The following is a 13,090-nucleotide window of genomic DNA, read 5'->3' as shown; positions in this document are numbered from 1 at the left end:
GGATTGCTTCCCAATGCTCTGCGAGCGAATATTAGAAAGGCGTTTAATTCCCCAAAATTCACCCATTTAGAGTTCGGAAATCGGTTAAAAAATATATGGTCTTTTTTCTGCAACATCAAGGTATTTATTGACGCTTACATAGGTCTGGTGATAATGTTCCCCTTTAAATGTAACTGACCAGAATAGAAATAAAGGCAGTATTTGGAGAACCCAAGTAAGGGAGAGGGGGCGGAGAAAAGTACTACCTTCTTTATTTTGTTAGACTTCCATGTGAAGGTTTGAAGCTCAAGCTTCTTTGTGGTGTGCAGATTATAGAAAATGACTGCTTGTTTCCTCTCTCCCTCCTCCTTCCCTCTCTACCCTCTTCCCCTCCCTCGACTACAATGCCCTTGCCTCTTTGTATTACAGCCCTAATGTTCCTAGCACAAATTGGCAGGTGCATACATAAACACTATTTTGGAGGTGATGATGACTTTCTGTAACAGGGATGAATCTTATTTTATTGTCTCCTCCTGCTCTATCTGTCTCACTGGCGTCACTTTCTATTTTAGATTGGACCAGAAGACCTCTCGGAGAACAGTTTCTGGACCTCGGCCGAAGAGGACAAATTTGAGAACAATGAGCTCTTTGCCAAACTCACCTTGGCCTTCTCCTCGCAGACTAAGAGTGAGTGTGAGGCTACTTTACATGTACCGTATTTTCCGGACCATAGGGCGCACTGCCGATTGAGCGGGTCGAGTCAGGTCTATTTTCATACAAAAGGCGCATTAAAGGGGTCATATTGTTTATTTTTTTTCTAAATGTATCAGTGTTTTTCAACCTTTTCTGAGCCAAGGCACATTTTTTTCATTGAAAAAATCCCGAGGCACACCACCAGCAGAAAACATAAAAAAATGAAAATCAGCGGCCAATATTGACAGTAAAAAGTCATTCTCGCAATTGTTGGATATGAGTTCAAACCATAACCAAGCATGCATCACTATAGCTCTTGTCTCAAAGTAGGTGTACTGTCATGACCTGTCACATCACGCTGTGACTTATTTGGAATTTTTTGGTGATTTCCTGTGTGTAGTGTTTTAGTTCTTGTCTTGCGCTCCTATTTTGGTGTTGATTGTCATGTCATGTATTTTGTGGACGCCGTCTGCTGCTCCACACGCTGTAAGTCTTTGCTGTCGTCCAGCATTCTGTTACTGTTTACTTTGCAGCCAGTTCAGTTTTAGCTTCGTTTTGCATAGCCATCCCTAAGATTCAATGCTTTTTCTTAGCGGCACTCGCCTTTTGTTTATTTTTGGTTTAAGCGTTAGATACCTTTTTACCTGCAAGCCACCGTCGTTGTTCCCGACATCTACAAAGCAATTAGCTACCCGCTGCCACCTACTGATATGGAAGCGTATTACACGTTTACTCTGCCGAGCTCTAGACAGCACAGACACTCAACAACAACACATCATTTGCAGACTATAATTACTGGTTTGCAAAAAAATATTTTTAACCCAATTAGGTGAAATTACATTATCTACCACGGCACACCAAACAATATCTCACGGTACACTAGTGTGCCGCGGCACAGTGGTTGAAAAACACTGGTCTACATAACATGTAATGGTGGTTCTTTGGTCAAAATGTTGCATAGATGATGTTTTACAGATCATCTTCAAGTCGCTTTCTGACAGTCGCTTCAGGATGCGCCGTTTTGTGGGCGGTCTTATTTATGTGGCTCACCTTCGACAGCGTCTTCTCCTCGTCATCTTTGTTGTAGCGGTGTAGCGTGCAAGGACGGGAATGGAAGAAGTGTCAAAAGATGGAACTAACTGTTTTAATGACATTCAGACTTTACTTCAATCAATAACCGAGCAGCATCTCCTCATCCGTGGCTCACTAGTGCAACAACGACCGTAACTCTCTAATAACTAAAGTTCCTTGGGTGAATAATGTAAACTCACTACACCGGTATGTTTTAGCGCTTTCATGGCGAGTTTACTGACAGATATACAGTCGCGGTCAAAAGTTTACATAGACTTTTAAAGAACATACTGTCATGGCTGTCTTGAGTTCCCAATAATTTCTACAACTCTTATTTTTTTGTGATAGAGTGATTGGAGCACATACTTGTTGGTCACAAAAAACATTCGTGAAGTTTGCTTCTTTTATGAATTTATTATGGGTCTACTGAAAATGTGAGCAAATGTGCTGGGTCAAAAGTATACATACAGCAATGTTAATATTTGTCCCTTGGCAAGTTTCACTGCAATACGGCGCTTTTTGGTAGCCATCCACAAGCTTCTGCTTGAATTTTTGACCACTTTACCACTTTTGACGTGTGTTTGGGGTCATTGTCCTGTTTGGAACACCCAACTGCGCCCAAGACCCAACCTCCAGGCTGATGATTTTAGGTTGTCCTGAAGAATTTGGAGGTAAGGGGCGGTATGGCGTAGTGGGTAGAGCGGCCGTGCCAGAAACCTGAGGGTTGCAGGTAGGGATGTCCCGATCCAGGTTTTTGCACTTCCGATCCGATACCGATATTGTTTTTGCACTTCCGATCCGATACCGATACTGACAGATACCGATACTGACCGATACTGGCCTATCCGAGCATGTATTAAAGTTATTTAGCCTACTTAGTTGTCAGAATCATGTTGAAAAGGGTTTTAGTACTCTTGATAACAACTAGCCAGCTGAATTAGGTGAGTTTGAATAATACATAATGGTTGGTAACAAGAAACTGACCTGTTTATTCAAGGATAAACACAAAATAGACAAAATTATACATGACAAACAGAAATGACATCATTGAACTAGGGCTGGGCGATATGGCCTTTTTTTAATATTGCGATATTTTAAGGCCATATTGCGATACACGATATATATGTGGATATTTTGCCTTAGCCTTGAATGAACACTTGATGCATATAATCACAGCAGTATGATGATTCTATGTGTCTACATTAAAACATTATTCTTCATACTGCATTAATATATGCTACTTTTAAACTTTCATGCAGAGAAGGAAATCACAACTAAAAAAAATAACTATTTTTTTCATACGGTGTTGATGTGGAAATGTTTGCCTCGGCATTTTGATGGTGTGGACGTGTGGCACCGAATGGAGATAAGCGTCTCAACAGACGTTACAATATTTGAACAATGATGACGAAAACTGTTTTCTCTGTCGTGTCCGTGTATCGAAAATTGTTATGCGCTTATTTTTTTATTTGATTTTGTGCGTGGCATAGATTTGCCGTGCGCAGAGGACGCTTGAGCAGTGCGCAATTGCACAGGTGCGCACTTTAGAGGGAACGTTGCTCGCACGGCTGCGCTAGCATCACAGCTAACGTTAGCCATGCTGCTACCTCTCTGCTCGGGAAGGGCGTATACGTATGTGACGTATGACGTGACAGTATGTGACGTGTGTAAGAAGGTGCGCTTGCTGTCTGTGAGAGGGAGACACAGGAAAGAGCCTGTCGTGTAATGTCCGCAGCTAAAAGCAACTGCGTGAGAATCCACAGACCTGTGGATGTGTTGAAGGTGTGCTGGAAAATGCGGAACGGAAATTAGGGAGCAGCAGAAAAGTGGAATGTATTATTTAAATCAGTGCGTTGGAAAACACGGACCGGAGTTTTTTTTTAAAAACTGGATCTGGATCAGCATTTTCCCATGCCTTGCCGATACGCATTTTTTTGCAAATATTGGCGGCCGATCAGATATTTGGATCGGATCGGGACATCCATAGTTGCAGGTTCGCTCCCTGCCTCTTGACATCCAAACCGCTGCCGTTGTGTCTTTGGGCAGGACACTTCACCCTTGCCCCCGGTGCCGCTCACACTGGTGAATGAATGATAGGTGGTGGTCGGAGGGGCCCTAGCCGCAAACTGGCAGCCTCGCTTCCGTCAGTCTACCCCAGGGCAGCTGTGGCTACAAATGTAGCTTACCACCACCAGGTGTGAATGAATGATGGGTTCCCACTTCTCTGTGAGCGCTTTGAGTATCTTAACAATAGAAAAGCGCGATATAACATCTAATCCATTATTAATCCTCCTTTTTCATTGTCCCATTTACTCTCTGTAAAGCACCAGTTCCATTGGCAGCAAAACAGGCCCAGAGCATAATACTACCACCACCATGCTTGACGGTAGGTATGGTGTTCCTGGGATTAAAGGCCTCACCTTTTCTCCTCCAAACATAATACTGGGTATTGTAGCCAAACAGCTCAATTTGTGTTTCATCTGACATCACATGGACAAAGATAAGACCTTCTGGATAACCTAAATTCATCAGCCCGGATGTTGAGTGTTCCAACAGGACAATGACCCCAAACACACGTCAAAAGTGGTGAAGGAATGGTTAAATCAGGCTAGAATGAAGGTTTTAGAATGGCCTTCCCAAAGTCCTGACTTAAACATGTGGACAATGCTGAAGAAACAAGTCCAGGTCAGAAAACCAACACATTTAGCTTAACTGCACCAATTTTGTCAAGAGAAGTGGTCAAAAATTCAAGCAGAAACTTGTGGATGGCTACCAAAAGCGCCTTATTGCAGTGAAACTTGCCAAGGGACATGTAAGCAAATATTAACATTGCTGTATGTATACTTTTGACCCACATTTTCAGTAGACCCATAATAAATTCATAAAAGAAGCAAACTTCATGAATGTTTTTTGTGACCAACAAGTATGTGCTCCAATCACTCACAAAAATAAGAGTTGTAGAATTTATTGGAAACTCAAGACAGCCATGACATTATGTCCTTTACAAGTGTATGTAAACTTTTGACCACGACTGTAAGTAAGAACTTAACACTACTTTATATTAGAAATGACAACAGCGGAGGATGAATGTCACATAACAAGAAGACAGAGAAAAAGAAGAAGCTTATCGACTACGGTGTCGGCACGGACTACAAAGGTGTATGCGTGCAATTTTTCAGGACTTATGCAGATCCCAAATACAGATCAGCAGGTACCAGAAGGTGAGAAAAGTTGCTTTTGCATAATATTGCGAAACAAAACGCCAGATATGTCTTACCTTATACCAGGGGTCGGCAACCCAAAATGTTGAAAGAGCCATATTGGACCAAAAATACAAAAACACATCTGTCTGGAGCCGCAACAAATTAAAAGCCATATTACATACAGATAGTGTGTCATGAGATATACATTGAATTGAGATGACTTAAAGGAAACTAAATGACCTCAAATATAGCTACAAATGAGGCATAATGATGCAATATGTACATATAGCTAGCCTAAATAGCATGTTAGCATCGATTATTTGCAGTCTTGCAGTGACCAAATATGTCTGATTAGCACTCCACACAAGTCAATAACATCAACAAAACTCACCTTTGTGCATTCATGCACAACGTTAAAAGTTTGGTGGACAAAATGAGACAGAAAAAGAAGTGGCATAAAACACGTCCTCGAAAGTTATACATGTAAACAAACTACGGTGAGTTCAAGGACCGCCAAAATTTGTAGTACAAAACGGCGCTCGCCAAATACTTGAGTCAGTGAAGCATGTTTACTATAAACAGTGTGCTTTATAACAATTAGGGAGGTTTGTGTCATGTTTGTCCTCCTACAGAAACTATTAAAACAAAAAATATTTTTTTTTCCCCTCATCTTTTTCCATTTTTCATACATTTTTGAAAAAGCTCCAGAGAGCCGCTAGGGCGGCGCTAAAGAGCTGCATGCGGCTCTAGAGCCGCGGGTTGCCGACCCCTGCCTTATACACACACCATAATAATACTCCTATGTTGAAGCACAGTACAATACATCAAGCAGTGTGGCTTCATAGCTTACCAAAGTCCTACTAAAACTTTTTGATAGATTTTTGAGCGCCGTGTGTAATGTTCTATATTTTCAATGGAACATATAACATTTTGGTGTTGTTTACTTGAGTCATAGGTCGAGGTCGGTAAGCACAACCAAAATTATTCCTTACATAAGGCGAGTTTTGAGAAAATGAAAGGATTTTAAGTGCGCCCTATAGTCCGAAAAATACGGTACTTGCTGTCATCATTAATGTGCTGTCATCTAAGGAAATGTTTTCTTTCTCCCCCTGCTTTTCAATTCTACTGCATTGTCCTCTCTCTCTGATCCATGTACCCATTTTAAAATCTCCATCCTGCGCTGCTTCCATCAGCTACTAAAGGTAAGAATAGCCTCTACCAGAGGTTCATTTCATTTGTCCCCCTCCTTCTCCTGTGCTCAGAGGACACACCACACATTTACATTCCTCCTGGACACCATGTCAAAATATGATCCCCCATATTAGTCCACGTATGAGTCAGCCACACATGGGATCATCCTCTCAATGACTTGTGCAGACTGCTGGATCAGATACATTTGCACTTTTGGGGGACAAAAGGGGAATGGTGGTGGAAGGAGCGATAAGGAGAAGGTCGCCGATGCCCTTCCGCATGCCACCTGCTGTCCTGGCACAAAGTGCTGACACAGGGCTCTCCGCTCGCACGAACACACCTGTCCAATCCCATCACCTTGTCCCAGTGTCACCTAGCCTTCTGCTCCAACTCCTCCATATTCATATCATAATGACAACACGGCCAACTCAGTGTGTATGTGTGTCTCCATCTGACCTTCATATTCAGACACACACTCCCGCAAACGTGTCATGAATAAACAAATGAGCACCTGCACAAATGCCAGATTGTGGCTGTTGATGTCAGTTAAAATGTCAGCGTTGGCAGCTGTCCCATCTATACTCACCTGCATGGCGAGTTGTAACGCTCCCCCGTCACGCCTTAATTTGACAACCTCCCTTCTCCCCCTCCTATTCCCATGACCCATATACCGCCACTTTCATTTTTTATAGGCCAAGACAGCCGCCCATTCCAGATGATGTCTAATAACCTTTTCTGAGAGCTGACTATAAAGGCACTGTGGCCTTTTCATAGGCTCACACCTGTCCGTTTGCCTGCCTGCGAGGATGTAATTTATTATTGGCTGTGCGAGTGTACGTGGTCGGCATCGATAGTCCGCATCCGCCGGGTCGGAAATCTTGGACGTCTTCTTTTATGTGCAGATGAGACCTTGCTGGAACCAAATAACTGTAAATATCTCTGATGGGAAATAACCATCCATCCATCCGTCCGTCCTCATCAGGGACGTACAGTTTGTACACACAGCAGTCAGTGCTCAGACTGCATTCAGTTTGCTTTGTATAAAGGAAGCATACAGCATATATGTCATATAATGCCTTATTTGTGTGCTGGGGAGAGAGCGAGACATAACTTAGAAAGGGTGAAGACGAGACATAAACAAGGTATTGTATTTGGTTTTGCTTGTTGCTTTTTAAGTGTGAAGCCTCATTGAAGTGTTTTCTGTGTGCTTTCAGTGCAAATGTGATTCACCTTCAATATTTGAATACATGTTTGTGTGGCCGTGGCAATGCATCCATGCATCTTATAAGCAGAGGGCTCTTACATACAGCATGTGCGGAGTGACCCTTCACCCCTTGTCTATGCTACTCGTACTTAAACGTACCTCTCAAGGCCTCATGCATTCGTCTGGGCCTCCCTATCTTTCTCCTTATCCCTCACCTTTGGGAGGCCTGCTGCATTCCTCCTATCCTTGTTGTGCCCTTTCTCCTGCTCTCTTGTCTCCCTTTCCTCATTAGACGGCAAAGTCAGGCAGACACTACACCGAGCCATCACTCACCCCTGCTGACCCTTCGTTCTTTCCATCAACTGCCAAGCAGCGCACACGCCCACACGAAAATGCATTGCAGGGGAACACAGTGCAGGGTTATGACTTATGATTTTTGCACTTTGTGGAAGGGTAGCGATGAGATGGTGGCGAGTCACATCTCTTGTCTGAAGAACAAATGGAGTGCCTGATTTGCTCTTTACGTGCACCTGACTCAATGCTCAACACATCTTCAATTAGCAAGAAATGTTTTGTTGTCCTCTGCTGGAAAAATAGAAGACATATACTGTATACCAGGGGTGGGTAATTAATTTTTATCGGGGGCCGCATGAGCAACCTGAGCACTGCTGGAGGGCCACACCGAGAATATTTCAATTAAATTTTCCATCCATCCATCCATCTTCTTCCGCTTATCCGAGGTCGGGTCACGGGGGCAGCAGCCTAAGCAGGGAAGCCCAGACTTCCCTCTCCCCAGCCACTTCGTCCAGCTCTTCCTGTGGGACCCCGAGGCGTTCCCAGGCCAGCCGGGAGACATAGTCTTCCCAACGTGTCCTGGGTCTTCCCCGCGGCCTCCTACCGGTCGGACGTGCCCTAAACACCTCCCTAGGGAGGCGTTCGGGTGGCATCCTGACCAGATGCCCGAACCACCTCATCTGGCTCCTCTCGATGTGGAGGAGCAGCGGCTTTACTTTGAGCTCCCTCCGGATGGCAGAGCTTCTCACCCTATCTCTAAGGGAGAGCCCCACCACCCGGCGGAGGAAACTCATTTCGGCCGCTTGTACCCGTGATCTTGTCCTTTCGATCATAACCCAAAGCTCATGACCATGGGTGAGGATGGGAACGTAGATCGACCGGTAAATTGAGAGCTTTGCCTTCCGGCTCAGCTCCTTCTTCACCACAACGGATCGATACAGCGTCCGCATTACTGAAGACGCCGCACCGATCCGCCTGTCGATCTCACGATCCACTCTTCCCTCACTCGTGAACAAGACTCCGAGGTACTTGAACTCCTCCACTTGGGGCAAGATCTCCTCCCCAACCCGGAGATGGCACTCCACCCTTTTCCGGGCGAGAACCATGGACTCGGACTTGGAGGTGCTGATTCTCATGCCAGTCGCTTCACACTCTGCTGCGAACCGATCCAGTGAGAGCTGAAGATCCTGGCCAGATGAAGCCATCAGGACCACATCATCTGCAAAAAGCAGAGACCTAATCCTGCAGCCACCAAACCGGATCCCCTCAACGCCCTGACTGCGCCTAGAAATTCTGTCCATAAAAGTTATGAACAGAATGGGTGACAAAGGGCAGCCTTGGTGGAGTCCAACCCTCACTGGAAACGTGTCCGTCTTACTGCCGGCAATGCGGACCAAGCTCTGGCACTGAGCATACAGGGAGCGGACTGCCACAATCAGACAGTCCGATACCCCATACTCTCTGAGCACTCCCCACAGGACTTCCCGAGGGACACGGTCGAATGCCTTCTCCAAGTCCACAAAGCACATGTAGACTGGTTGGGCAAACTCCCATGCACCCTCAAGGACCCTGCCGAGAGTATAGAGCTGGTCCACAGTTGCACGACCAGGACGAAAACCACACTGTTCCTCCTGAATCCGAGGTTCGACTATCCGGCGTAGCCTCCTCTCCAGTACACCTAAATAATAATAATAATAATAATTTCATGTAACCTAACTTAACGTTATACAAAAGCAGATTGCTTTTGATGGTTTTATTTTTAACACTGTCTTACACAACACTTCCTGATGTATAATACAATGCAAAAATGTCAATTTCTGTCACTTTATCCTGCATCCTCTTTAAAAGTCCAACATTTTTCCCCGTCAGATTTGGACAACCATCTGTTGTCACACCTGCCAGCTTGTCCCATTTCAGTCCTAACATGTCCAAACACGCATTTACCTATGTGAACAAGTCATTACCTGTGGTTGTCTCTTTAATTGACTGCATGGCTGCCAGCTCCTCCGTGATTTGAAAGTCTGCAGTTATCCCACGTAAGAAGATGAGCAGCTGGGCGGTGTTACATACATCGCAGCTCTCATCCAAAGCCAGAGAAAAACAGTCAAAGTCGGCCGTTCTGTTCTTCAGCTGAAGCTCCAAGTTTCCAGCGATGGTCTCAACCCGCCTCGTTACAGTGCGTCGGGAGAGTGACACGTTCTCAAATGCGCCCCTCTTCTTCAAGCATATCAGCGCTAGAGTTGGGTATCGTTTGAATTCGAACGATTCCGATTCTGATTCTTTGTTTCGATTCCGATTCCTGGCGATTCTCGATTCCGATTCTTCTTGTACCATCAATGTGTTTGACAGGTAGTCCCTGGAAGGTGGTATGTATTTTGGGTTGAGAGTTTTCACCATATTCCTGCAAACATAAACAAACATGTAATGTTGCTGTTACTGTTTAGCCCAGTATCAATTAGCTTAGCTGTAACGTTATTGCTTAACTAACCTAAATGTTGGAGATTCCACCTCTGAAAAGGGACTAAGTGTGCAGTGACCTTTCTGTGGCACTCTTCCGTCTGTGGCACCGACATATTCCCCATTGCCGCTACGGTGAACGGAGTACGCTGAGCACATCGCGGAGCCTGGCTAGCAGGTTGTAAATTGTCTATGAAAAAATACGCGGGCTAATTTGTTAGCTGCCTCAACGTTGGCGCAAAACACATTATTAATTGCATATATATTGTTTTACTTACCGGATTCGGACTGCAGTGCAGTCACCGAGGTGCTGGGCGTCGGAGGAAGAGGCAGAGGAGGACGGTCGGCGCAGCGCGTCGAAGACGGGACAAGCATTTATTTGTACTCCATGAACTCTGAGGTGTTTCATCATGTTCGACGTGCACCCTCCTAAGCACAAAACAGTCCTGTCGCCCGTGTTACATTTCGCCGATATTTCATTTTTTTTTAGTAAAATAAAGCCACACTTTCGACCGCCGACGCCCGCTATCCATGCTTGACTGACTCGCTCGGCTACATAGGCTCGGCTATGCTAACACTTCCGGCGGTGGGCGCTTCTTTGTTGGTGTTCAGCGGCTTCTTCTTCCGGTCGGCGGACTTATTCTTTTTTTCCGGTCGGCGGACTGGGTATCGAAACTAGGAATCGAAATTTAAACTTTTGAACGATTCTGGGAGAATCGGAAAGTTAGTCCCGGTTCCAATCGATACTCGATACCCAACCCTAATCAGCGCAACAGAGTCCAATAAGCACTCCTTAATAAACTCTCCGTCAGAAAACGCCGTACTTTTTCTGGCGATTTTGTGAGAAATGACGAAACTTGTCCTGATGGCTGCATCTCCGGGGGTGTGAAATTTATAAATTGTAGCGTCTCGGAAGAGTTAGTGCTGCAAGAGGTTCTGGGTATTTGTTCTGTTGTGTTATGGTGCGGATGTTCTCCCGAAATGTGTTTGCCATTCTTGTTTGGTGTGGGTTCACAATGTGGCGCATATTTGTAACAGTGTTAAACTTGTTTATACGACCACCCTCAGTGTTACCTGTATGGCTGTTGACCAAGTATGACTTGCATTCACTTGTGTGTGTGAAAAGCCGTAGGTATTATGTGACTGGGCCGGCACGCAAAGGCAGTGCCTTTAAGGTTTATTGGCGCTCTGTACTTCTCCCTACATCCGTGTACACAGCGGCGTTTTGAAAAGTCATAAATTTTACTTTTTGAAACTGATACCGATAATTTCCGATATAACATTTTAAAGCATTTATCGGCCGATAATATCGGCAGTCCGATATTATCGGACATCCCTACTTTGCTCTGATTACTGCTTTGCACTCTCTTGGCATTCTCTCCATGAGCTTCAAGAGGAAATGGTTGTCACTCCACACGTGTGCTTGTTACTTTTTTCGCGTCTCTATGAAAGCTATTTCCTATCTCTCCAACACCCAAGAAGAGACAGCGGTACGGCATATTTCGCTCAAACTCTACATTCACCCTCACTTGTTTTAATGCTACGCCCGAGCTGCTCGACCATTGTGTGGATTAAGCCGCGAAGAAGAAAAAAAACGATATGACTGTCAGAGTTTGTAGGTGCCGAACCCCAAGATGCAGAGAAGGCGGAAGGCATTGTACGAGAAAACATGATTTAATTAAACACTAAGGCAAAACAACAAACGACAGTGTAACAACAAAAGGCGCGCACAAGGCGGAGAACAAACTTGGTTATGAACTAAAATAGCACAGAGGCTAACTTTGGACAAGAAACAAAAACACTTACTGTGACACGAAGGAACTGACATGAGCAGAGTGAAACAAAAGTAGACAGAGCTACAACGACAAGTGTTAAGACAGGTAGTAATGACAATGATCCAGCATTGACTGGAGGGGAAGGCAGGTTTAAATAGCAGCTGGCTGATTGACACCAGATGTGGCCAGGTGCCAACCAGCCACAGCTGAGGGGAAGCAGCACTCAGGGAGACAATCAGGAATAGAAGACAAAATAAAAAGCGCTGACAGAAAACTAAGACAAACGCAGAGGAAAAATTAAAACGCAGTCAAACTGTCAGGGACAAGCCTGACAATGACATCATATGCAACCCAGCTATATAGCTCTTTTGAAGCCAGAACCATATTTAATGTTTCTCTGCCAAGAAAGTACTTTTTAAAAAGATTTGTGTGCATTATTGGCGGTCACTCGAACGAGTATGACGATCCTCCTGGTAGGTGTGTATCCCTTTATGGAGGATGTCTGTGCGTTATTTTGTTTAACGTTGGGAGACTGGTGCACAGACAGTCACCACACGATCCTTTACAGAAATCGGGTCAGGGTCCAGTGGCATGGAGTCCAAGACGACTGTGAACCCTTTTCTGCTGCAGCCTTCTTCCGCCGTTGTGATAGTTCTTAAATCTACCGTCTTCCGCCTGCTCCGCCGTTGAGGTCTTCACCGTATCCCTGGCTAGGGGTCAGTCAGGTGCTAGGCCTTTGCCAAGGGCCACCTGGGGTAACAGTAGTAAAGGGGTTAACCTCCTAGTGCCCCAAGACCCCATAGAGGAGCCTCCACTGCCGGATGCACTTTAAAGTCATGCCCAGGACAGGATTTGTGTGTAAAAAGTACACAATATTATTGACAATCGTGATAATTTTGGTCAAAATAACTGATACGAAGTTTTGATATCGTTACATCCCTTATAGTTTGATGTGACTATTTAGTCGACTTATCCATAGGTTAGGACAGTTTTCCCTAACGAGCAGATCATGCTGACAACCTCTTAGGTCTGGTTTGCGCCACTTAAACTGCTCAGAGGCACAGAGCATTCATTATCTGGTGTTTGTGTGTAATTATTCTCTTAGCATCTAGATAGAATCCATCATCAAGCATTTCCTAAACGCTTGGCAAATTGTGTGTGGTATGATGTTGGTTTAATTCTTCATTTAAATTCTATTAATATGTCTGATCTCATTAAGCCGC

General features: G+C 44.7%; 1 protein-coding gene across 4 annotated transcripts in view; it reads left to right on the top strand.

Moving 5' to 3' along the window:
- LOC133577053 (protein diaphanous homolog 1) overlaps positions 1 to 8,226 on the top strand; it is a 104,636-nt gene extending 96,410 nt beyond the window's left edge. For 2 of the 4 annotated variants that reach the window (XM_061930574.2, XM_061930572.2), the window contains 2 exons: positions 552 to 666; positions 6,140 to 8,226. In XM_061930574.2, the coding sequence (XP_061786558.2) occupies positions 552 to 666; positions 6,140 to 6,258 (234 nt within the window). In that variant the 3' untranslated portion in view covers positions 6,259 to 8,226. The remainder of the gene's footprint in view (positions 1 to 551; positions 667 to 6,139) is intronic. The other 2 variants (XM_061930573.2, XM_061930575.2) reach the window with 2 other exon arrangements.
- Positions 8,227 to 13,090: the final 4,864 nt, after the last annotated feature.

The sequence above is a fragment of the Nerophis lumbriciformis genome, linkage group LG36 (assembly GCF_033978685.3).
Source record: "Nerophis lumbriciformis linkage group LG36, RoL_Nlum_v2.1, whole genome shotgun sequence".
Lineage (NCBI taxonomy): Eukaryota > Metazoa > Chordata > Actinopteri > Syngnathiformes > Syngnathidae > Nerophis > Nerophis lumbriciformis.
This window is presented reverse-complemented; position numbering and strand designations above follow the sequence as displayed.